This window comes from Microtus pennsylvanicus, chromosome 2, assembly GCF_037038515.1.
Source record: "Microtus pennsylvanicus isolate mMicPen1 chromosome 2, mMicPen1.hap1, whole genome shotgun sequence".
In the NCBI taxonomy this organism is placed as follows: Eukaryota; Metazoa; Chordata; class Mammalia; order Rodentia; family Cricetidae; genus Microtus; species Microtus pennsylvanicus.
This window is the reverse complement of record NC_134580.1, coordinates 83,904,451-83,930,753: the sequence shown is the minus strand read 5'-3', so window position 1 is coordinate 83,930,753 and position 26,303 is coordinate 83,904,451. Positions and strand designations below refer to the sequence as shown.

General features: G+C 46.1%; 1 protein-coding gene across 4 annotated transcripts in view; it reads right to left on the bottom strand.

The window, feature by feature from the left end:
• The window catches only part of Wt1 (WT1 transcription factor), a 44,771-nt gene that overhangs the window by 15,902 nt on the left and 2,566 nt on the right, over nucleotides 1-26,303 (bottom strand). For 2 of the 4 annotated variants that reach the window (XM_075961632.1, XM_075961633.1), the window contains exons 2-5: nucleotides 22,416-22,538; nucleotides 21,877-21,979; nucleotides 12,246-12,323; nucleotides 11,239-11,289 (exon numbers count right to left, since the gene is read on the bottom strand). In XM_075961632.1, the coding sequence (XP_075817747.1) occupies nucleotides 11,239-11,289; nucleotides 12,246-12,323; nucleotides 21,877-21,979; nucleotides 22,416-22,538 (355 nt within the window). The remainder of the gene's footprint in view (nucleotides 1-11,238; nucleotides 11,290-12,245; nucleotides 12,324-21,876; nucleotides 21,980-22,415; nucleotides 22,539-26,303) is intronic. The other 2 variants (XM_075961634.1, XM_075961635.1) reach the window with 1 other exon arrangement.

Here is a 26,303-nt window from a genome sequence, read left to right as displayed (position 1 = left end):
TGTATCAGAACATGGAATTTCCTCAGAAGGCTCTCTGCACCCTCCTTCCTCAACACCCAGCACATAACTATGAGAGGTACAAGTGAGCGCTTGTCTCCTTTTGGCATTGACAATAAGCTTGGCTACAAGCTCTGGGGCCTATCACCCCTGCATTTAGTGTGCAGTTTCACAGATAACAAAAAAGTAAAGGAGCCCCATTAAGAAACTGGACTTCGGTGAAGGTTAAGCACAGAGCCAAGCTGCGTTCTGCATCACTTACCGAATTACCCCTGCCTGAAGATAAAGGGACCCACAAGGAGTCAAGCCTCTAGAGCTCGTTATCTGATTACAGAGATACAGGAGCTCAAGGTCTGAAGCTACAAGTCTGACAGCGGCAGAAGCCAGCAGAACCGCCACCAAGCACCTGGCCGGCTATCTCCCACATCAGCGGGGGCTAAGGCTTCAAGAGAAGACAGTCAAAATAAACAGCACAAGCTTCCCAAGGACTGCTCACCACAGCGCATGATGAACCACGACCATCTCAAACTGATCAGTCCTAAGAACATGTCAGGACAAAGGACCTGGGCACCAACCCTGGGAGGTCCTGGAAGTCACCACTGAATGTTTAAGGACAGAGCAACACCAAGTGAAAAGCCAGCCTCCTTGTAGTCAGAAGAATCTCAACAGCCACTTTCATGAATGCAGACAAGATCTTACGGGGAAAATGAGGAGACACCTGATTATCCATGATTAGAAGTAGTGACAAGCTGGCACAGAAGCTTCTAGATCACTGTGAGCACTACTATATCCTGTCTGACTGGTCACTGAAAGCAAGGTAAGTAGACTCCACAGTTCTACACGGGTGTTAGGATCAAAGGCATCTAACCGCACTCTTCTCGTTTTTTTGTTTTTTGGATTTTTCGAGACAGGGTTTCTCTGTGGTTTTGGAGCCTGTCCTGGAACTAGCTCTTGTAGACCAGGCTGGCCTTGAACTCACAGAGATCCGCCTGCCTCCTCCTCCCGAGTGCTGGGATTAAAGGCGTGCGCCACCACTGCCCGGCCACACTCTTCTCTTTATGAGATTCAGTTCAGTTTTTCTAGTGACTATAACACATTGGTTAATATGCTGAACACACTGGTCAGGATGCAGAGAACCCCCAAATCCGATTGATACATCTATAACACAACCCCTATGCCAAAAGCTCAAGGAACAGCTCGGAAGAAGAGCGGAAAGATTGTAAGAGCCAGAAGACCAAATGTCTGCTGCGAAGCAGTGTCTTTTATTATGATAGGGAAACTGCGTACGTGAACTCTCCGTGATAAGATCTCATAGGCGAGAATCCTAACATGACACCAACTGACACTCCAATATGGGTGGGGGGAAATCTCACAAGGCCTCACCCTGAGATGCAAAGGCTACTGGTTATTAATGACCGTTGAGAGCAGGAGAATCAGTGTTTTCCAGCAACAAGCCCCTGATAGATGACTCAATCCCAAACAATCAGCTGTAAATACATATGAACACATGAGCAACATTAAGTGAACTCAGCAGTTTGCATGTATAGATGTGTGTATAAGAAAAAATTAAAGAATAAGAGGACATGAATTTGGGAAAGAGGGCGTGGGAGGGAATGGGTTGATTTGGGTGGAGGAAAGGGAAGGGAAAGCATGTAAATACAGCACACATGCAAAAACATTCAGTGTTGTGCATAGAAAGGGAAGGGTAGAGAGATGGGCCTTCTTTTACTAGACAGCACAGAACATAAAAACCTAAAGTAAAACAACCAAGCTAGTCCAGCTGAATTTACACACACACACACACACACACACAGAAGGGAGTAGGGGAGAGGGAGGGAAGAAGTGAGGGAGAGAGAGAGAAAGAAATAGAGGGAGAGAGAAAGAGAAAGAGAGTGCTGTCATCTGATAATTCAAAAGCACAGAATTTCCTCAAAAATAGCCTTAGGAAAGAATCGGCTATTGTTTTAACTTAGAAAGTGTTGATTCATTTCTATTTAAAGATTAAGGAAAGATTTTTTTTTGACTTTTCGGGAAAGTAATATACTAATTAATTTGTTTACATGTATGCATGCACATAACAGTGACAAGGCCCAAGTATGGAGGTCAGAGGAAAACTGACGGAAGTTGATTCTCTCCCTCTTTCCACCATTTGAGTCCTGGGGATTGAACTTGGGTCCTTGGCAGCAAGCTCTGAGCCATTTGCCAGACCATTTAATACTTTGTTGTTGTTGTTGTTGTGTTTTGCGAGAAAGAAATTCTCTGTAGCCTTCAAGTCTGCCCTGGAACTCGCCTGTAGACCAGGTTGGCCTCAGATTCACAGAGATCCATCTGCCTTTGACTTTCAAATGCTGGGATTAAAGGTAGGCACCATCACAACCCAGCCTCCATTTAATACTTTTAAAAATACTTTTTAAAAAGATTTCTTTGTGTATGTGTTTTATGTATATGAGTGCTTTATTTGCATGCATGCCTGCCTGGCAGAAAAGGGCATCAGACACTTCCAATGCTTTTTAAAAATAGATTAATTTACTGGAATGCTTCACCTGCATGTGTAAATATGTACCACATGTGTATCTGGTTCAGAAGAGGGACTGGATCCCATGGAACCAGAGGTGCAGATGATTGTGATTCACCATATGGGTGCTGAAAACCAAACCCAAGTCCTCTACAAGAACAACACACATTCTTAGTTGTTGAGCTACCTCTGGCCCCTCATTTAATATTTTTCATTATTTCTTTTTTAAATTCTAATATAATTACATCATTCTTTCCTTCCTTTTCCTCCCTCAAAACCCCACCATAGATCCCTCCTTACTCTCTTTCAAATTCATAACCTCTTTTTTCATTAATTTTTGTTACATACATATATAAGTACACACATATATATTCCTAAATCCATAAATACATTTTTTCAGTCTGTATCATATTACTTGTATGTATGTTTTCAGAGCTGACCATTTGGTATTGGATGAACTATTGGTGTGCTCCTCTCTGGAGAAGACTTTTCTCTTGCTCTCAGCATTCCATGTTGCCTGGGCCTCTTTGTGTAAAGTTGGGCACTTTTTTTGCTGTTGTTTTGTTTTAGACAGGATTCTTTTTCTGTGTAACACTAGCTGACTTGGAATATGCTCTGTGGACTAGGGTGACCTTGAACTCAGAGTTCTGCCAGCCTCTGTCTCCTGAGTGCTAAGATTAAAGGCGCGCACCACCATGCCCAGCCTTCGGTGTTTTTTATTGTGAGACTTAGAAAGCCTACCCTGTACTATCCTTCACTCCTCCTCCACCCTGCCTATACATCCTGTGGCGTCCAGCTTGACTTCTGGAGAACAAGCACACACACACACGCGCGCACACACACACACACACAACCATTACCAGGCCTGGCTTTTAAAACTTCTTCATTGAATATCTCTTGTTTTGCTGCCCACAGACATCCCAGCACCCTTAGAGTCTTCTGTATCATTCCAGGAGCCCCCTCTTCTAACCACATTCTCAGCCTCCGAGAGACAGTACCTGGCCAAGACCTCACCAACCATACCGCTGCATTCCCAGTCAGATGACCAATCCATGCCAAACCAAGATCCTCTCCTGAGATTTTTTGCTAAAGCACCAATAGAAAATCATTCTCCTCGAGAAGCTATGGGTGCCAGAATCCAAAGCCACAGTGGAGAGCCTGAAGGAAACCGATACAGACTGGGGAGAGACAGGTGACAACAGAACACTGTTCCTATGGCTGCCCAAACTCTGAATCCACACAAGGTTTTCAAAATAAAATAAAACTGGGGCTGGAGAAATGGCTCAGTGGTTAAGAGAACCAGAGCTCAGTTCCCTGCACCCATGTAAGGCAGCTCATAACTACCCATAATTCCAACTGTGAAAGATCCAGCGCCCTCTACTGGACTCTGAAGGCACCTGCACGCACATGCACATGTACACATATGTAAAAAATAATAAATCAACATTTTAAAAATACAATAAAAAAACTTAATGAATTCTCTCTTTGACATATATCAGTCGCACCTAGGATTCTACCTGTGTAAAAGAGCATGACCTAATAGCCACCTAAAGATAATTGGGATACAGATTCTTTACATTTTTTACCACTTAGAAATGCCTATTTCTACCATCCATGCTGTTAATGCTAAACCTTGACTAGATTTCCCTTTTAAAAGTTTCTGGTGGATATGGTTCATTGGTCTCCGTTTGCCGTGCAGCCCAGTCCTCGGTCACTGTTTGATAAAGGACACGGACTCGGTGGTTAATAACTAGACTCTCACTATATAAATCAGTCCTTATGAACCATCGAAATCCTCAGCACACGTAATGGTACTCAAACTTCTCCCAGATGATCTCATCATATTTCACACTCAGAACAAAGCTAAAAGATACACTACTATCTAGCTTCTACTGGCCCTGGATGCCCCGGAGAACACTTTGAGATGGAACTTTCCTTCCTACATAATCACACAAACACAGGAACCCATAGTCTCCCAGACCACATCATCAGACCACACAAGAAATATTTGGACTTCCCGTATACATCGCTGGCAGTGGGGGCTAATTTATTAGATTCCCTACTTCATCTATCTTGCTGGGTTATTCTGTATTCTCAGTGGATTGACTCTATGGCCAGATGTTTTTACTGGCTCCACCTGGATAGCAGTCCCCTAAAACTAAATAATAGATGAAACCCTCATCTTGGGTGATCGGAAAGATGAAGAGGAATCTTTTTGTCTTGGTTCTCAAAGAAACACATCCAACTTGCTCATGCTCTCTTTCATCTGAGAAAAGCTACTCCAACCGTATGCAAAACATCCAGAAAAGAACCAATGGTCTTCAAAACTCGGGTTCTGAATCAGTACAGGGTTCTGGAAACTGGAACTCTTCAATTTCCAGTTGCAATGAAGGTGTGGGGGTGAAAATTAAAAAAAAAAACCTCTCATCTGATCCGCCTTTCAAAATGGCCTTGTGTAGCACAAGAAATGGGCCAGTGAGGGTGTCCCCGAAGTAGCATGCTCACCTGGCATGCAGGAAGCCCTGGGTTCCATCTCCAGGACAGAAAAGCAAGCAAACAAAAACCCCAAGACAAAGAAACAAAGGAAATTCTATGTAATAATTCAAGTGACTCATACTCTCAAAGGGATTAAGATTTGTCCTATAACATGTATTAAAGATCTTTAACAGGAGGAAAGTAGCCATTGACAAGAGTCAAAATAGAAGAGAAAATATCTACAGTATATAAGACAAGGAAAAGACTTTGCAAAAATGAAGTGCACTCGGAAAGTAATTCTACAGCAGATGAACCATCCCAGCTTCTACCTACAGCCACTCTGCAGAGCCTAGGGAGCCCAGTCTCCTCCCTTTCACCTGCATTGCTCCAACATTCCCTTCCAGCATCCATTTGATCTTTTTTTAATTGATTTTATTGAGCTCTACATTTTTCTCTGCTCCCCTCCCTTCCTCTCCCCTCCCCTTCAACCCTTCCCCATTATCCCCATGCTCCCAATTTACTCAGGAGATCTTTTTCTACTTCCCATGTAGATTAGATCCATGTATGTCTCTCTTAGGGTTCTCATTGTTGTCTAGGTTCTCTGGGATTGTGATTTGTAGGCTGGTTTTCTTTGCTTTATGTCTGAAAACCACTTATGAGTGAGTACATGTGGTAATTGTCTTCCTGGGTCTGGGTTACTTCACTCAATATGATGTTCTATCTCCATCCATTTACCCTCAAATTTCAAGATATCATTATTTTTTCTGCTGTGTAGTACCCCAGTGTGTAAATGTACCACATTTTCCTTATCCATTCTTCAGTTGAGGGGCATTTAGGTTGTTTCCAGTTTCTGGCTATGACAAACAATGCTGCTATGAACATAGTTGAGCACATGTCCTTGTGGTACAATTGAGCATCCTTTGGGTATATACCCAAAAGTGGTATTGCTGGGTCTTGAGGAAGGTTGTTTCCTAATTTTCTGAGAAATCACCACACTGACATCCAAAAGGGCTGTACCAGCTTGCACTCCTACCAGCAATGCAAGAGTGTTCCCTTTTTCCCACAACCTCTCCAGCATAAGATGTCATCAGTGTTTTTGATCTTTGCCATTTCTTAAATATAACCCCAGAAACACAGACACTGAGAGAAACAATTAATAAATGAGACCTCTTGAAACTGAAAAGCTTCTGTAAAGCAACGGACACAGTCCACAAGACAGAATAAGATCTTCACTAGCCTCACATCAGACAGAAGACTGATCTCCTACAAAATGGGAAAATATCTTTACCAACACAACATCAGACAGAGGACTAATCTCCAAAATATACAAAGAACTCAAGAAATTGGCCATCAAAAGAGCACATAATCCAATAAAAAAAAAAAGAGTACAAACCTAAACAGAGAACTCTCAACAGAAGAATCTAAAATGCCTGAAAGACCCTTAAGAAAATGCTTAACATTCTTAGCCATCAGAGAATTGTAAATCAAAACAACTCTGAGATTCCATCTTACACCATTTGATCTTATTGATCATTCCCATCAGCAAACAAATGTGCTATGCTTGCTTTTACCTATAAATTAAAACAAGTTTGTTGTCATTGTTGTTGTTTTGTTTTGATTTGTTTTTCGAGACAGGGTTTCTCTGTGTAACAGCCCTAGCTGTCCTGGAACTAACTCTTGTAGATCAGACTGGCCTCAAACTCACAGAGATTCACCCACCTCTGCCTCCCAAGTGCTGGCATTAAAGGTGTGTGCCACCACTGCCCAGAAAAACAAGTTTGTTTGTTTGTTTGCTTGTTTTTTAAGAAAGAAAACCACCCTCTCCTGACCTGCTTCCCCGATCAACAAGAACCCTTGTCTTTGTGTCTTTGTTCCCTTTGTGTAGACCTGCCTGAAGAAGTTGTCCTGTGAGCTGACTCCTGTGAGTGTACTATCTCCTCCCCTTAGCTCTCAGTCATCTAGACAAGCACACTACCCATGAACTACACCACTTTCCCCAGCTCGCTCCAATCCATCCAGGGATAACTACTGCTAATACAGAAATGATTCCAGCACTTTCTTTCTGCAGATACACACCCAATAAATAGATGCTTTTAAAAATGATCAAGGTGGTGAGATGACAGGTGATTTCTTTATAATGTTTTAGAACCATATGAATTATTTTTAATGAGAAATGTGTTATTTCCTAATCAAGGGGAGGAAACTGATTTCATTGTAGGTAAAGAAAGCATCCTTGCTTTATGCAGCACTGTAGCATGAGGCTGATTAATCTTAACAATAAAACTCCGGAGTCAGACATTAGGAGGTGAACGCTGAAAGATCAGAGAAGTAAAGCAACCAGCCACTAAAGTTCTTACCTCTGTGAAATCCTTAGACCAAAAAGGTATCTTGTCTCTATAAGTGCTCAGACTGAATGCCTTGAGTTCCTATCTCCTCCTGCCTTTTATTCCTCTCTCTGCCCTGCCATAGCCCTTCCTGTCTCCACCTCCCTAGCGCTGGGATTAAAGGTGTGAGTCGCCACCGCTTGTTTGGCTCTGTTTCTTTTTTAGACTAGATCAATGGTGTGTGGCCCAGAGTAGTCTTGAACTCACAGAGATCCATCTGCCTCTGTCTCCCAAATGCTGGGATTAAAAGTGTGTGCCACCACTGCCTGGCCTCTATGGCTAGCTAGTGTGGCTAGCTCCACACTCTGATCCTCAGGCAAGCCTTGTCACAGCACAAACAAAATCTCACCACAGAGCACTGCACCTGTGGCTTTTCTTCAAAACGGAGGAGTTGGGAAGAAAGCTAAGGCAAATAAACACGTTTGTTTTGCGTAGACAAACACCTACTGTAAAATATGCAGTAGCCCCTGGTTTCTGAGAACCCTCTGGACAGCTTTTTAACAGTGCACACTCTACATCAGTATTTGATTTTCCTAGCTGGAGATTATTATCTTGTCTTGGGCAGACGACAGTGAGAAGGATAAATGGTGGGTAGGGGGGTCTCAGAAAGGCCAGGAGGAACTGGATCTGAAATATGCCTTGGGTCATGACATATCCTTCCCTCGTCTGGTGAACCCTCTCTCCCTGTAATATATAGTTCATTCTCCCCACCCCACCCATCGGAGTTCTCATTAACTTCACTTCGTCTTCGAGTGTGGAAACCGCCATGATCCTCATTTCCAGCTTGTCCCCCAGGTACCACCTCCCTTTCCCATCTTTCCTTGCTTACCCTGATCTAAACAAACCTGCCATATCCCCCTCATGTTTACGAGATGACCATATTCTCACCTTAAAACTGAACAGTTAGAAACACAGTAGGCTGCTTGCCAAAAGATATTTTTAAATTAGAGATAATTTGAGGGGACTGTTTCCCAATAATCAACACCCCCCATGAGGTTTAAAACTCCAGTTTTGAGATGGTTTGTCAATATGCGTTTACTGGACTCAATAGCTGGAATCAACCATTTCTTTAAGAAGGATAATGGCACAGGGGTAAATGTACACAGAGAAAGGATAGCATGTTCAACACAATATTAATAACCTCTGGGTTACTGGATTGGGGGAGTTGCCATCCCATATTACTCCTTTTCCTGAATGCTCTGGTTTCCACAACTACTTAAAGAACCTAAAAATTAAATGCACTAACAGGTAAATGCTCAAAGAGAAAAGGGGGTGGGAGGTAAGAACAAGAAAGCAGAACAAGTCTTCCTGTCCTCTTGTAGCCAGAGGGACAAGGACACCGCACTAAACTTTGAATCTCTGTCTCCAGTCTCGGACTCCAGAAACCCATTCCTCAGAGAGTAGATCTAACAGACCTCAGCCAGGTCCAAAGCGAGGCAAAAACAAAGATGGGAATTTGAGCTGCCACTCAGTGGCAGAAAACTTTCTCAGCATGCATGAGAACCGAGTTCCATCCCAGAAACGCAGACCTGAGGGAGGGTACTGCTACCGCAGCATAAAGAGGGCTCTTTGTAAGTGGGGGTGGGGGGCAAACAGCTTGGGTGCAGGGGTGGAAGAGCAAGCTCCAGAACGTTCTGTTCACAGAGCTGCTCGTGTTCCTGGAATCGCGGCTCCCCACCTTTGCTTTGGCATCTGAAGCACCAGGAGCTACTTAAGAGCAGGTTATCTGCTTCCAAGAAGTAAATCTCCGGGACAGGTATTACACGCGCCTGCGCCGAGGGAAGGTGCAGCGCAGAGCTGGAGCTCCCAGCCAGAGCCTCCGCTATCTCTTTTGGCAGAGGTTCTCAGGGATGAGGCCATGTCTGATGGGGATTTTCTCCAGCTCTGACAGCCTTGGCCCCACCAAAACACACAACTTTGTTTCCCCCATACATCACTGCTCGGGAGTCTTCTGGGCTTTTCCTTTCCAGCATCCACAGGTCAAACACTGCGTGTTCCCAACAGTCCGTGAACTTCTTGGACTAGCAAAGGGACATTGATTCTGCTCAGCGCTCCTTTGGAGTTTCTATTGTGTTGGATTTCCCATTCCCCCTACCCAGTCCCCAGAGAGTAACTTCCTCCTTGTTCTAATAACTTGGACCACAGTCAAGGTTGATGTGTTTCTCCATTTTGCAGGCTATTTTCTTCGGAAGAGACAAAACAGAGGCCAGCAGGGTAGCTGAGGTTTGTCAGCAGCCTTAGGAAGTCAGCAGCCGTGGAGGATACACAAAGAAATGGTCTTCAAACAAACACAAAGTAGACAGAACAAGACGCTGGAAATAGAAGTTTTCAAAATGGAGAACTTATGCTCAGAAAGGACTCCCCAGAAATGTCTTGTCCTAGGAACCCACTTTAAAAATGCATTTCTTGCCTCAGGAGATGACGCAACAGGTCTCTGCAAGCATGAAGACCGAGCTCTCAACACAAAAACCCAGGCATGTCAGCATGCGCCTATAATCCCATCATTGGAGCCAGAGACAGGCAGGTTCTGAGAGCTTGCTGGGCTGCTGGCCTGATCAAAACGGGCGAACTTTCCCCGTCAGGGAAGAGAACCTATCACAAGGCAATAATGCAGAGAATGACAGAAGGCGGCACACGAGGGACATGGGGGAATTTAAAAAAATGGGCAAAAAGGAGCTGCAAAGTTGGCTCATCAGTTAAGAGCACTGCTTGCCCTCCTTCCGGAGGGCACAGGTTAATTTCCACCACCCATGTGGCAGCTCACAACCATTTCTAACACCACTTGCAAGAGATCTAATGCCCTCTTCTGGCCAGTGTGGGCACTGCAAACATGTCGTGCGCAGACATGCAGGCAAAACACCCATCAAGTAAAATACAAATAGAATATTTAGGGTGGGAGTGAGACAGAATCTCTTTACATAGACCTGTCTGTCATGAAACTTACTTTGTATTCCAGGCTGGCCTCGAACTCACAGATTTGCCTGCCTCTACCTCCCGAGTGCTGGGATTAAAGGCTATGTGCCACTACTGCCTGACAAGAATATTTCATAATTAAAACTTACTGCTTACTTTACAATCACACTCTGGCATTTCATCAAGAAAGAATTGCTAAATTCTGAATGGTGAAGGATGGAATCCGAGAAAAGAAGTTAACGGAGAGAGAAATGTCTCAAAGGTATAGAGGCTTTTGTTTTGCTTTTTTCAGATCCACAGAGAAGAAGTAGAAAGTTGGATACGATAGCATAAAAATTGAAGGACAGGGAGAGGCCTCAGAAGACAAAAAAGTGACTCCTCTGATTGCTGGCGGAGATTCAATAAAGACAGAACCAAGATAGGAAGAAAGGAAACACAGGTGGATCCTGCTGTTTAAGCAGAGAAAACAAAATCAAAAGAAATGGTCCCGGAAATGTCCCAGATTGTGGGCTATAGGGCTGGGATTGAGAAGTTTAAGAACAGAATGAGTGGGAACGAATGTCTCTGCAAAACCTGCCCATAGACACAGGGTAGAGTCAGTTCTCCCAGGAAAAACGTAAAGTTATGGAGAAAAGCAAGATTAAATAAACTAAGGCTGGGAGAAAGACCTGCCCAGCGTGCAATGACACATTTGATGCCACAAATAGAGTGCTCTGCGAAACAAGGAAGTGAGCAGGGTTCCTGCTGCACGGAGTTTTTAATTGTCTTGCACGGATGTCGATAAGAAAAATATCACCGATACCACACAGTCTGTGATAAGTCTACAATAAACCAGGAGAGGGCTGATGCAGGGACAGATCGTCGCTATTCCCAACTGCTACCCTGGCTCCCCCATGTTAGGCCTAGCTCCTGCATTGCCCGCGATGTCAGTCAACAAAGCCATTGTCCACTCACTTGCTCTGCCCTTCTGTCCATTTCACTGAGCTGGAGCTCCCAGCAGCCATTCTAGAAGAGAAGAAGAGGTAGGGGTGGGGAATGGAGGACGCGTGGTTCTGGCAAGCCCCTGGCTCCCAGAATCCAACAAGAAACTTCGAAGCTAACGGTCTGGCCAAGAGTGCTGCAGTATGCTCCCGGTACCACTAGTGGGATCAAAGGCGCCCCAGAAAGGCTAGACAGAGCCTGAGCTTTGGAATCGGATCTAGGCATGGAATCTAACTTCTCTCGCTAACTGGATGGGGTCTTGGGAAGTGATTTGACTCACTGGGGTTTATTAATTCATCTGTAACTCAGGTGACAGTGCCTGGAGTCCAGAATCCTGTTAGGAAGCCAAGGTGCAGTGAGCTAGGAGGGCACCTGCCGTCTCGGGTACATCTCCCGTGTCTGAAACCACACGTGAGCTCTGTGACTGTTGAAAACCAGCCCCACCTGCCTTGCTTGCTTCCGTGTTAGGTGCGGAGAAGTGTTATGCGTGCCTGGCCGCAACACTCCCCCTACAGTGCTCGTCCAGCTTGCGTGAGCAAAACCTGTCAGTGCAACCGGGAGTGGACACATCTAACTTCCCATTGTTCAAATCAACACCACGCCAGTACAGTTCGGAGACTCTGCACATGCAAAGCCCTTCTCGATAAGATAACACAGTGGTTGAGCTTCAGTAATAGCGCCAGCAAAACATAAACACTCAAAGAAGTTTCATGGACACAAGTCTTTGAAGAATTCTAAAACATTCAACAAAGAAAGGACACACTAAGGGTTCCCAATATTTCTTGTTCCCTTGCTCCAGACCAAAACATCCCACTTCCATTTTTGAAAATGGAATGTTAAACACACCCCTCCAACTGGGCGAGGGAGGAAAGCCTCTGAGTGCTACTGTGAGCTACACCAGCTTTCCTAGGCCCAGGTCTCTGCTCCCTTTATTAGCTATAATACCCTAAAAATGATTTAAACAGCGATGAATTCCTTACCCCTTCAAGGTGGCTCCCAGGTTCATCTGATTCCAGGTCATGCATTCAAGCTGGGAGGTCATTTGGTATAAATTGTCACTGTGGAAAAGATCCATAGTTAGAACCACGGCCATATGCACAGGGCAGAGGTGTTTCTCTAAACACAGTGGAGTTCTCACTTCACGGCTCAAGCCTCTACGTTTTCTAAAACGATGACTGGTGGGTCTAAAATGGTTTCATTTCAGTTCACTGATTTCTGCACTTACACACACACACACACAGAGAGAGAGAGAGAGAGAGAGAGAGAGAGAGAGAGAGAGAGAGAGAGAGAGAGAGAGAGAAGGAGAGGGAGAGAGAGAGGGAGAGAGAGAATGAGAGTAAGTCAGTAGTTTATAGGAAAAAACCTTAGCATAGTGAACTTCAGTTCCTCAAGCTGTATTAAACCTTGGAGGGGAAGCGGCTAGAGGGAGTAAGGCTTTGGAAGGTAACACAGCCTGGATAGCTCAACATTAAAGTTAAAAGCCTGAAGCTAAGAGCAAAGTGACAGCGGATTAATTATTCGTGAAAAGGCCATTACGTTTGTTTAATCAAAAGGATAAGTATCATGTGGATTATGAGGGTCCGAAAGGGCAGGGTGATGGGTGATGGATGGGCTAATACCCAAGGGTGTGACAAGCCAAAGAAACAGGACAATAATCTCAGCACAGGGCTAAAGAATTATTCTGCTTGTATTTTATAATCCTAGTGAAAGTCAAGTGAAGCTTTAAGAAAAAAAAATGTTTAACAGCCTGTGATTTATATTAAGACCTCAAAGGGGAAAACAGACCTCCAGGTAAACCAACCAAGAGCTGTTCTCTGTCCGTTGTGTGTCTCATCACTAACACATAAATCAATGGAATCTCCGATGACCAAGCCCTATCAGGAAGACATTCAGGGCAGAACCAAAAGGGTTAACTATGAAATCCGAGGTTCAAGAGATTAATGGTTTGCCTGGAAACCTTCAGTCTAAACGTATTACAGAAGAAAATTTTCACCCTACCTTCACTGCAGAATGAACAGAGATAAGTATTCAGTCCTTAACGCGTGATACCAGATCACAAATCCCGAACAATCTCCTGTCTTGTCCCAACATTCCTTTCTATTGCTTCATCGGACAGAGGCAGAGTTTTTAATTCAGAAAGGGCTTGCTGGGCCAACAGAACTGAGAACTTGTGGAGGGGTGACAGAAATCACACCGCTCTGAGTCACTGGATCCTGTTGTCCCTCGCTCTAAACCTTGCTCCATAAACAACAGCAGCATCCACCTGACTCTCCTATAATCTCTGTGCAAGTTATTCTGAACTCCTTGAGGCCAGTACCCTGGCCAAGGAGGAAATCGGCTTCCAGGAGGAGATTTTTGCATATGAAAAGTACAGTGACTTCAAACTCCAAGTATGTGTATCTTCATTAGTCAGTGAATATCTGGACCCCATCACTCATCCCTGCGGCTGACTGGCTATTATGCTACCACAGTATCCTACATATCAATGGGAAGGAAAGAAAAGATTAGTTTCTTCTGGAGCTTCCTCATTTGCAGCGGCAGCCCGTGCTGGTCTGTGCCATTGCCTTTCGCAATTCCACGAATTCCTTCTGTAAGGCTGATGTAATTAATTCCTGAAAGACCCCAACTTTTATTAGAAGTGCCAGCCTGCTGCATTTACCGCAGCAGAGTTTCTTGAACTTTCTTTGGGCTGACAGTTCATTAATAAGTGGCCTCCTCCACAATCTCTCCGCTGGTTTTTGTTCTCCTGTGCCTTTTCATCAAGCAATCCATTTATTAATCTTGCCATTAATCTCAGCCAAGGGGCATTGTATTCCCCAGGTAGCTCTATATTTTTGTCACTGATTTTTAAAAAATTGCTCGCCAACTAAAATCACTCAGCTTCAGTTGACAACTTTCCCCGGCCCCATTGGGATGTGGGGTCTTTCTGGAATGACTTGATTCTTATGGAAGACTCGAGATAGTATCATTTATTATTATTATTATTATTATTAACATTATTATTATGGTTTTTTGAGACAAGGTTTCTCTATGTTACAGTCCTATTGTCCTGGAATTCACTTTGTAAACCAGGCTGGCCTCGACCTCACAGACATCCACCTGCCTCTGTCTCCCAAGTGATGGGATTAAAGGCGTGCGCCATGATGCCTGACTATTGTAATTTTCAAGAAAGACGGAAAATAAGGTGAATGAAAAAGTTGATGCACAAGGATGAATGAATGAATCCCAGATTTCTAAATTTATATTTAGAGATTTTTCTAAGACTTATTGCACTGTCCTATTGATTCCTGATTGCCTTGGTACAAAAGGATCTCAAAGACAAATATTTTTAAATTCATTTTTTGGGCCCCAAAAAGAATTTTCTCAGATATAGGACATACATGTGTGTCTTCCTATGGGATATTTAATTTAAAAAAAAACAAAACTGTACTGCATTGTCCAATATGGCAACCACTAGCCATGTGTGATTCTTAAACACCAGAAATAGATCTTCACTGAGGTAAAGTTTGGGCTCTACTGGGTCAAGTACAACGTTTTCGGTAGCAAGCTTCTTTTTTTCTTATTTTCACGTGGTTCCTAGCGTATTTCAAATACCCCCGTGACCCCTACTACGTTTCTAGCTGACAGTGGTACTTAGGAGTGGCACCTGGTATGTTCTGCTCCTTTGGAAGCATTTGGCATCTGAGGCTAGTTCACTGTTATTTACATAATCATCACACTCCCACAATAATAGTCAGAATAAAAATCTTACATAATACTACTAATTTTAAAAAGATATTTTCCCTTTGCAATCTTCCTGTATGAAGGCCCTCAGGAATGGATGGAATTATGTTTTGAGTCTGTGGGAAAATCTGAGGAGACTGCCATTCAACATTCTGTACCTTAGATTTCATACCTGTCAAATGAGAAAATTCATCTTAGTCTCATTTTATAGGGATATTGTAAGACTCAAAGAGACTGATGTTCCTAATGACTTTCTGAAGATGGTACGGAGACTATCCAGTTTTCTAACCCATCAGATTTTATCTGGCACGTTTGCACATTCTCGGTATCAGTCCCAACAACTTCAGGAAGTTATCCCCATTTTCAGACAAGGACCGGCACTCGGAGAGGTCCCTGCTGCTAGGATGCCTGATGACCTTCCTCCCAGCTCCTTTAGAGGCTCCTGGGCATGATTCAACATCTGAACCTATGTCTAGGCTATCGTTTATATAACAGTACAGAGAAGAATCTGGAGGAGAAAGAACAAAAGAGTTGTTTATCCAAAGGAAGACAGGACCAGCAGCTCATGGAGCTGCAGGGATGCAAGATGCCTGTTGTATCCTCTGCTCCCCGCCAAGGATAGTGCATTCTCCCTGCCCAGTGACTGACCTCCCCACACTTTGTGTTCCAATATTTCAGCCATGAAGCTTCAGAAGTGGGTGGGGAGATGGAATAGGGGGAAGGGTTTGCAGAAAGCCTCCAAGCTATTAGTAGGCTTCCTTAACCGCACCCTGCCTTCTGCTGTCTTGGGCTCCACAGTGACTCAGGGGGTTGGTGGCATGGCCCCGCTTTTCCCCTAGAGCCAGTGGAGGCAATGACAGTAACTGCTGCTGCAGAGAGCAGAATGTCAACTCAAGCTAAAAATACTGGCTCCCACCATAGTCAAATTCTGATCTCCGGGCAATCGGTCAATACCCAGCTCTCATCATGGAAGCCTGGGGAAAGAGGCAGCATCCTTCGGGGACTACTGAGCTCTGGCAGATGGAGCGGTTACTTATTAAAGGGCCATGGTCAGTGTCTACCACCTCATCCCCAGAAGGAATCAGATAAGCATGTGGTTTGGCTCAAGGCAGCCCCAGTGGTCACGTAGACATTTCAGCTCCAACCGTCCAGCTCTGCCTGGTCGGAAGTGGACCTTTGACTACAGGCTGCCAAAATATAGTCCCAATGTCATGATAGCCTTTATATTTTTTTAAGTAGCTTTTTTTTAAGTCACTTGTTTCCTATGTTAAAAAAAAATGTTTGAAGTCAGAAGCAAGGGAGAAAGGAAAGAAACTTCTATAGTTGGGATTGATGCGTGTTGGAGTAAAATAAAAGGAAGTCAGTCCTAGCAAAAGGGGGAACTTGAAAGGAAATCAGTAGTAGATCGTATAGTTTATTTTGGCCTGGATTACAGAATTACTGTGTTCTTGACCTCTACACAAAAGAAAGGAAGGGAAGAAAAAAAAAAAACCTCCGCTATTATCTGGACCAGAACTCCTCCACTCGTCAAATGCAGTGAACTCAAGCACGTTGTCATCTTTAAGTGTGTTTACTATTCAACAGAAGAAGGAAGAGAGGGTCCTGACGGAATCCTCTAACTGCCCTGTCTGAGATCACAGTTCCTCTGGCCTCTGTGGCTGGGGCTGGAAAAAGAGAATCTCAGGACAGGTAAAGCTTCCCCATAGGATTAAAAGACAGACAAACAGGTTTTGAAAAATGGAGATACCCAGCATGCTAGCCCCTGATAGAAGGACCCAGTCCTGTACCAAGGGAGAGGTCTCTGTGGCCTTGCCTCTACCCCCTAAGCAAGGTGCCTATGGAAAGGCTACAAGCAGCCTTCCACAGAGCCTTTCTCCAGCATGGCTCCTCCCTCCACAAAGGCGCCATGGAGGCTGACTGCCCTGAACTTTCTGCCCAGCAGGCTCCAGTGAATAATTATTTCGTGCTCGCTCTCTTGGTATTGTATTTGCTCTCAAGCTCACCAGTTATCCGAAGGAAAACCCGCTAGGGATTCAATTTCTAATAATAAACACTTGCTCGGCACACAGGTTACAGGAATATTTGGAACTAGATTTCCCCCCCTCCCTGGAGACGGGTTCAATTCAAGCCCGTGGCTCTGATAACGTGGCCCACCACCCTGGAAACCACTTCAGACCTTCCACTTTAGCTTCTGTGGGAAACGAATATTAAAATATACTGTATGATGTCCATGGTCTCACAAGTGAAGACGGGCAAAATTAAGGGTAATTTTATTTTGAGTACAGCTGTCACCTGATTTATGTCTTAACTGAAGCCAAATCCAGGTGGCAAGTTATAGACATCCCTTGACCCACAGTTTCCAAAATTCCACAGGAACTCTATGATGACTAAGGTGGTTGATCGTCTGTGAAATTAATGGGTCGTGGTCTCTACGGGCCACATCAGTATTTGGGAATAATCAACATTTTATTAAAATATCGGAAGCATAAGTTTTTTAGGACTGGAGTGCTACCTGCTAAAGAGCAAACCTAGGACAAAAGGAAATCATCTCACTTAAGCCTATAGCATGGATAAAGAAATCCAAGTAGAGCTACAGGCTGGAGAGATGGCTCAGCAGTTAAGAACACTGACTGCTCTTCCAGAAGACCAGAGTTCAAGTCCTAGCACCCACATGGAGGCTCACAACCACCTATAATTCTAGTCCCAGGGTATCTAACACTCTCTTTTGATCACTGATGTAATTGGTGCAGAGAAATACATGCAGACAAAATACCGTATACAGAAAACAGTGTTTAAAAGGAAGGCATATAAGGCTAATAGAAAAAGCAAAAGGATGAATTAAAAAAACTAGAATATGAAAAAAAATCAGTACAAACAGGAATGTGTGTCAAACACAGTGCCACTTTTCAAAGTTGCTGTGAGGCTCGCCCCGCCCCATACACAGCAGGGAGTGACTCTGAGGAGGTAGCAAACCCGAGCGCCAAACACCCAGGCTTGGGAAGAGTGCCCGGATAGCTGCCTTGTCTGTGTAGAAATTGCAGTGGCTTCTGCTCCATGGGGTTGGACTTCATTACTCCTCACACTGGGAGATCAGGTAATACACTCTTCCCTGAAACCTTGCTTCTGGGCAAGCACAAACCAGTGGGGTACCAGAAGCAATCCTCCTGGAGCAGCACAGATGAGAAGAGAGATTTATGTATGCTCTTGCAGTCTCTAGGAGGCTTGTGCTGTACTGAGTTTCATCTATATGGTGTGTGTGTGTGTGTGTGTGTGTGTGTGTGTGTGTGTGTGTGTTATATGCCCAATGACGCTGAAGGAGTCTGGAGAAGGCTGCTTTTAACAACACCCACCAGGGAAAACACTGCCCGTGATACTTTTTATGGTGGCTGTGAGTAAGAGGGGCTTCCATCACTATGGGAGATAGATGGCACATGCCATCTTCAGAGAGTGACACTTAGCCATGTGAGAGGGAGCAGGATGCAGAGAGAAGAAGAATGGATTATATCCGCACTACCTAAATTCAAACTCAAATTATGTCTCTTACTATGTCCGACTGGGAAAAAAAAGTTATCACTTCTCAGAGTCTCAGTTTCTTCCTTTGTAAAATGGAGGCGATAACCCAGTGCCCACCTCAAAGACCAGGGGTGTGGATTGAAGAAGTCAATACCCATGAGGTGCTTTACAGTGACACTTGACACGAAATAGGTCTATGCAAGCGTTTGCACTTACTGTCTATCAATAAAAGATCCTGGCATAGAAAGGGGCAAGTGGTCCAGAAGCACTCACTTTCAGAGTACCAATGGGCTTTGGAATCTCACTTACTGTGTGATCCTCATCAAGATGTCTCAAGCCTCTAAACTATCTCCTCGGCAGTAAAGTGGAAATTATAGTATCTACTTCACAAGCAGTAAGATTAATGGGTGAGCTGAAGATGCTATTGGAGAGAGAAGGGAACGGCACCGGGGACAAAGAGCTCACATTTCGAGGCTTTTTCAAAGCAGACTCACATCAGCACTCAGCTGATTTAATGCTACAGCTGTACAATTTCTTTTATCTCAAACAAGAAAAGGAAACTAGATCCCAAGCCTGGGGACACAAAAGTTTATATGAGAGGCAGGGTTGTGGTGGAGAAGGTGTGTATAAGAGCTAGCAGACTGCCTCAGGGTACCAAATGCAACAAGGCAGACGAAACAGAAGCAACCCTTTCTTTCCCAGTTCTGAATCTTACCAGGGAAAAGGTACCAACCAAGCCAGGGAACAGTAAGCAGCCCCAGCACACTATAAACTAAAATTCAGAAGTTAAACCATTTAGCAATTAAAGTTTGCTCCCATTTTCTGTGCTACTTAAATGCAAGTGTTTAAACACCATCCAGATGTTATATTCACACAAGTGTTTAAACACCCTCCAAGTGTTTTCAGAAATAGAAGTGTGCCAGCTCTGAATGCTTGCCTACTAGTCACTCCTGTGGGAAAAGGTTGTGATTTTGGAAAAGAGATTATCAGCACTGTGAATCTAAGGTGCTAGGAGCTCTGAAGACTCACATGGCTGCCTCAAGGGAGGAAGCGCTTTTCCTACAAGGGTCGCAATTGTTTTTGCTATGCTCCTACTTAGCACATTTCTGTACTAGAAGAAAATAGTGTTTTATGAGATCGGTGTCAAAACTCGATAGAAATGTCATAGAATGTCTTAGAGCGCCACAGAAGGAATAAAGGAACAAGCAAATATTTATGCAAGGTAAATCTGACAAAAATTACTTTTAGCAATGGCCAGTCAGAAGCTGGGTTAGAAAATATGTTTTGTATATAAAATATGATCTTGGAGTAGGGTGATATAGTTCAGTGGTAGAGTAGACGCTTGGCATGCAAGAGGCCCCAGCAACAAAAACTGTAACAATCAGAATGACTTTTCCCTTCTTGATAGTAACCACAGATTCATCCCCCAAGTCAAAAATCAATAACAAAAATGCAAACTTCGTTTAGAAAAATGATACTAAATCATAGACTGTGATCACTTTCTGACATACCCTCTTCCTAGAGTTCCCCAGTATGAACTGAGGTTTGGCAGAAAGAGGAATGAAGGACGCGTCTGGGGAAAGAGGGGGGGGGCGGAACGCTACATCTTGCCAGCCTCCAGCCCCCAAGTAGGTACAGGCCTCATCTCAACAATGCCTACTCCGACCCCTACACCAAGCCCTTTTTCCTGGCTGAGGGAGGGGACCAAGGTCTTCACTCAGCCGGGAACCGGTCCAGGAACAACAGCGATGACACTCTAGCATTAGACAGGAAGGATGTCTGTGGCTTGTTGCCACCACTCCCCATAATGGAAGAGCCTTCCAGCAGGGAGTACAAGCAAATCTTGAGTACTGGTGATTTGGTCGCACTGGGACTGTGGCCTCCGCATAGCAGACTGACCAGTTCAGGACCCCTTTCTAGCTAGGGAGAGAGAAAAGGCATTGTGTTCCTCTCTACACCTTGGGCACACACTTCTCTCCCTCTTGCCTGAAGAAGATGATGTGGAATCCAAGATCCGTTTAGAAATGATGGGATTTTCACACCAAATAAAAAAGTTTTTAAAATCTGAGCACTCCAGCGGGCAAAAGAAGAAGGGCCCAGGTGTTGTGCCTCGGTACCCGGATGGGAGATTCAGACCAGCCCCAGACTTAATTTCGTAATGCACCTGAGACCCTAGGATGCTCCTCCGCACTGCAGGCTCTGGGGTCTAGAGCAAGGACGAGCCCCTCCTCCACCTGAGGGACTGGAGGTCCCCAGGCGTGTCCATTCCCCCACCCAATCTCCCAAGACAGAAGCTTTTCCTTCCTTCATTACCTCACTGCCTCCTTCCCTTGACGTCAGCCTCCCGGAGCCGAGTGGCGGGAGGATGGGGAAGGGTTTGGGGCAGTCGGTGTCAGGATCCCTGCAGTACGAGGGGTGGGGGGAGGATGGAGCGGTGAGGTAATGCGCACCCAATCCTCTGCAGTCAAGACCGGCGCAAAGCCACCTTCTAGCGGACCGGTGTGTGTGCTTCGCAGTTACTAAGCAACCCTATCTGAGACGCGGGATGCCGGCCAAGTTCACCCAAAGTTGAAGAATAAATTTGGGGGAGAAACGGTGGAGAGTGGAACTTAGAGACCAGAGAAGGGGGAGGAAGCAGAGCTTTGTTGAGGGAAAAAGTGTGTGTGTGTGTGTGTGTGTGTGTGTGTGTGTGTGTGTGTGTGTGCACATGACTCCCTGACCACCTTCTCAAAGGGTCTCGCCCTAGAGCTCACACAAGGCTGCCCCAAACTACGTCCACAGAACCCTGGCACAGGCCAAAACACTAGAGGGGAAGGGTTAGAGGAAGGATGCGGCCCACATTAGGCCCACTGGCCCCTGTGGCCAGTTGGCAAGGAAGGCTTTAAACAAAAGGATGCAGTGGGAAAGAACTTGGTCTCCAATTTTTGGTCCTGGAGAAGCTAAAGTGCTCCCAGAAAAGACTATTAAGAAATAAATCGTTACCGGGCATGGTGACCCAAGCCTTTAAATCTCAGAACTCTGGAGAGAGGGACGGGCGGATCCCTGAGTTCGAAACCAGCCTGGTCTACAGAGAGAATACCAGGACAGCCAGGGATGCAGGGAACAATTCTGTCTCGAAGAATCAAAGAAAAGAAATAACCCGAGAAGGCCGCAGCTTCCTTTTTTATCTCCAAACATGAAGGTCTTCATTTATGTGTAAAGCAAATTTATATCCAAAGCACCTGCTTTGAGTGTCTGGTTCCGGTACAGGCCTTCTTCGCCTCCAAGACCCTCCCGCAGTCAGCGATGGTCAGGGTCTAGCATTTCCTCACTGCCCGCTCACTGGATCTCCAGGGTCACCACAAGACATAATCGTGGTGCTCGGCACCTTCTTACCTGCTGTAGGGCGTCCTCAACAGCAGGGCCTGGCTGCCTGTGCAGCTGTCCGAAGGGGTGTGGCAGCCATACACCGGGGGCGGCACCGAATATTGCTGCTCGCCTGCCAGAGAGCCAAGGACAGCAGTGAGCGGGACTCGAGAGCGGAGAGCGTGAGGCACCGGCAGGAGTTATAGTGCCGGGGTGGGGGGCGGAGGGGGGGGGAGAGCGTGCTGAACTTCGGACAACGAGGGGCCTGGAGCCAGCCCTGGGACAGCGGGGGAGGCGGCTCTCAAATGAGGGGACGAAAAATTCCTCACTTTAGGTTGTGTTGCAGTCACTGTCTGGCATTGGTTGCCTTGAGTGCCACTTTCCCGTAACTTACTTGGAATGGAAGGAGCTTCCATCTTTTAAATAGAGTAAAGCCAGCTATTATTTCTAGGATCCCTTTAGCTATCCTCTATTCCCTTCCCCAGTTTGCTAAGGCTTAGGAATCCGGTAGGAAGGGGTGAAAGAATGAAGGCAGCGGGTAAAGACCCGCATCTTTCCCATCCACTTACCCAGAGAGCCCTGCTGGCTCATGGGGTCCTCGTGTTTGAAGGAATGGTTGGGAAACTGCGCGGCGTGGTGCGAGGGCGTGTGGCCATAGCTGGGCGCCCCGTCGAAAGTGACTGTGCTGTATCCTGAGAACCGAAAGAAAGAAACACAGGGACAGTCAGGCTCCTGAAAAGGCAGGAGCATTGGTGCGACTTTGGCAGCGGGTACCTGATTCCAGAATTCGCAGAAAATGGTTCCCACCCCTCCGTCTAGGACTTCAGGCTTGAAGCAGGGACCAAACTCAGTGGTGTAACCTTATCCGACCCCTTTTCCCAACTAAAATCCCAAGCTTCCCAATTCTTCTGTGCCTCAATTAGGCTCTATCCAGCAATGAATAGAGCCTCCAGCAAGTTAGGTGCAAAAACCGTCGCCCGCCTGGCGGAGAAGTTGTCTTTCTGAAAAACAAACAACGCCGCCGCGTCGCTCGCGCAGGGGCAACTCGGCTCAGAGGACTGAGTTTCCTGCGCTGACCCCGCTTTGACTCAGGGCTGTAAATCAGAACCCCAGCACCAACTTTCATTAATTACTCGGAGGCAGTTCAACGGTCTGCGCTTTAAACGCGGAGAGTAATTACCAGGGCACGTTACCTCTCCGGGAAACACAGCCTGACACCGAGACACCCAAAGCCTTTAGAAAAGCTTGTAGCAGTGGAAAGAAAGGATCTCTCCAGTTCTCCCACCCCCACTCCCACGCCCACCTGGGGCCCCACTGCAGTACAGACTAAACTTCTTGCCCCACAGACCAGACTGGAGAACCGACTTCTTTTAACTCCCCTTACCTGTCCTTGGGTAGCAGTAGCTCAGTTGCTTGCCTCAGTTTCCCTTCTGAGAAACAGAGGCCAGTGCTCTTTCCTATCACTCAAAGGGATGAAAAGCAATACGTATGGAGTTTTGGAAATCTTAATCTTGTGTGATATTGTTACTAGATTTCTATAATAAACACATATTCCACCTGTGTTTGTCAAAGCTCAAGTTAGTGCAAGAGGAGGCATCCTAAGAATCCTCCCAGGGACTCTATGTGGCTGGGGCCTCCCCCTCCTGTGGTGAAGCTTGGTAGAGGGAGCCCGGACTGGCAGAACAGACTGAAACTGGCTCCCTACTGCGCAGTCTCTAAAACCCCGAAAGCTCTTAGGATTAAGGTAAAACCAAGTTACCACTCTTGCACGGTTGACCAAGGCTCTTCTATAAGAGGTCGCAGAGATAATTCACTCAGTACAGAGACAAGATGCCGGTTACCTCCAACTTCAAAATACAAAAAGGACACACTACCCAAAGGAAAACCCGAGCTTCTATCGGGATCACTCCAGAGCAGTAAATAAACACGGTCCAGGTTGAGGTGTTTCACAGTGAAGGGAATGAGGCACCATGGGAATTGCTAGTTACACGGCCTGGGAAGGAAGTCTTGAGTGCCCCAGAGTTCTGGTTAGCAAATGAGGAATCAGCCTGCTTCTCAACCTGGGTGAGCCCAGAATGCCTCATTTTTCTTCCTGTGAAGTGGAGAAAGATAATCCCCAACCCTAATAGCTCTTGGGCGTGGGGATCAATAAGTACATTTGGCCTTCCAGAGACTTCCTTTCGAAAGAAAAGGCCTGGCCCCGCTTGAGGCCTAAAGCTTGCAAACGAAATACAGGTCTAGGCACCCACCCGAGTTTTCCTAGAGAAATGAGGAGTCTGTGAAAAAAGGACTTAAACAAAAACAAAACAAAACAAAAAAGGGCGAGGGAGGAGGTAACAATAAAGAAAGTTCTCTAAACGAACCCTTCTCCATTTCTGATCGGAGCAGCCAAAGACCTAAGTCACGCACAATCTGAGACCCGAGGCTCAACCGCTAGCGAGAGCAGCTGGGGCCAGGCTGCAGCTCCCACGCTGGGGATCTCGGCTCAGGCTCCCGAACTCCGACTTGAGACTGCGGGCGTCGGCAAGGCTCCCTACCCGCCTAGCCGTAGGTGAGACCCGCAGACCTCGGCCGCAGCAACCTTGAGCCCCTCCCCCGGGGCTCCTGGGAGGGGCAGCGGTGAAAGCGGTGAGACAGTCGGAGGGAGAGCTCTTTTAATTAGAAGCTTATCGGAACCGTGTCTGATTAGGAACCCTCTGTACCCGGACTGAGCTGAGCCCAGCTCGAAGAGGGCGGGAGTGGGGGCCGGGGGAGAGACTGCTGACTCTGAGAAGTATCAAGAGTATTCAAAGGGTTCTTGTCCAAGCCTTGGAGGGAGAGGCCCTCGAAGCCAAGGTATCCACTTTCCCACGTTTGGTCTGGACCAGGGAGGGGAAAGCAACCTTGACATCGCGGGAAGGAGAGTAGCGCCCTGAGCTCTCCTCCCCTGCCTCTACTGCGGAGGAGCCCGGAACAGCCTGGCCCTGAGAAGCTCAGGGGGAGATTCTACAGTGGGATAAGCCTAGAAGGTGTTCGGGAAAACGAAGCTGCCACGGATGGAGTCCTCACTCCCACCCAGCTACTGTCTTTGATGTGACCGGAGGGGGGCGCTTTTGGCCCCATCGCAGCTGGTCCGATGAGCTTCGGAAGGGCAGTGATCCCCTGGGCCTAGGTTCACCCTGAAGTGAGCACTAGCGGGCCTGGGGGCGGGGTAGGGGTCAGAAACTGACTGACAAGCCCCCATTGGGTCCAGACTAGGAAAATCCTTGTCCTCAATCCTCGGTCCTGACAGACTTTCCAACCATCTCACGCTCATAATCTGTCAGGGCCTATTCAACTGGGCAGAGAAAATCCATTTCAACCACGAGCCAAAATTTCTGGGAGAAAACAGGAGAGAAAAAAATGTGGGTTCAAGTCCTAGCTCTGCCAAGACCTAAGAGGCCTCTTGAGTCTAATCTCCTAGTGCCTGGATTTCGTCGTAAAGTTCTAAAAGGCTTCTTCCTTTGCTCCCAGGCTATGCACTTCTTGTAAAGGTGTCTGTAGCCATTAGCTGTCTATAGTCAATCTACACCAAGTAAGGTTTTGGTGTTTGCTCAATTGTTTAGACGATTAGGACAACGGCTTTATAAGAAATGGGGGGGGGTGTCCTTATGAAATTGAGGAAGGGATGAATGAGCGCCATAGTTGGGCTCCGGGGTTTGTGCACAGGTAAATAGAGACAGCATGAGTTCTTCTCCGCAGTGGAGCCCTTGAGTCTGAGCAAAGCGCGCTGATGTCATTCTCACATTTCCCGGGGCAGCTGGCACCTCCTAATCAAAACCCCAAACTAAATACCACATTGTTGAAATGATTCATAGGAACTCCAAAAGTAAAAGTAATGAATATTCAAAGAATCTCGGACCTCGGACCTCGGACCTCAAGGGTCTGCTGTTGTTGTCCTGTAGTTGACCACAGGAGTTGGGGCAGGAATGGGGGAGTTTCCCCCACTTCAGCTCCTAGCAGCAGCTAAGGGAGCCCATAGGCTGATCCTGTACAACCCACTTGCTTTAACTAGAAGAGAAAAAGGTGAGTTTCCTGACAGGAACCTGCTTCCAGGTTATGACCCTTCCCTGAAGACATCCCCACCAGCAGCCTTTTCTTGGTCGATTTGAGAAGAGCAGAGCATGGTGGGGAGGCATCACCTGCTGGTCCTGGGCTTCAGCTCCTAATTCCTTTCTTCAGTAGCAGCCAGAAGGGTCTACTCCAGAAGAATCTAGACGCCCACCCCCAAGAGTAATGGTAATGCCCTCGGGCTTTAAATTCTGAGTCCCACCCACCTTCTACTATGGGCTTCCATGGACTTGCAGTGCAGAATGCTAAGCACGCCCCCACCCCTGCACTCAAATCAGCAATACAAGGACTAAAAAGGATGGTGGCATATTAGTGTTTGCTCCCCAGAGGAATAGGTCAGTGAGTCCCTCCAAGCAAGCATGTTCACA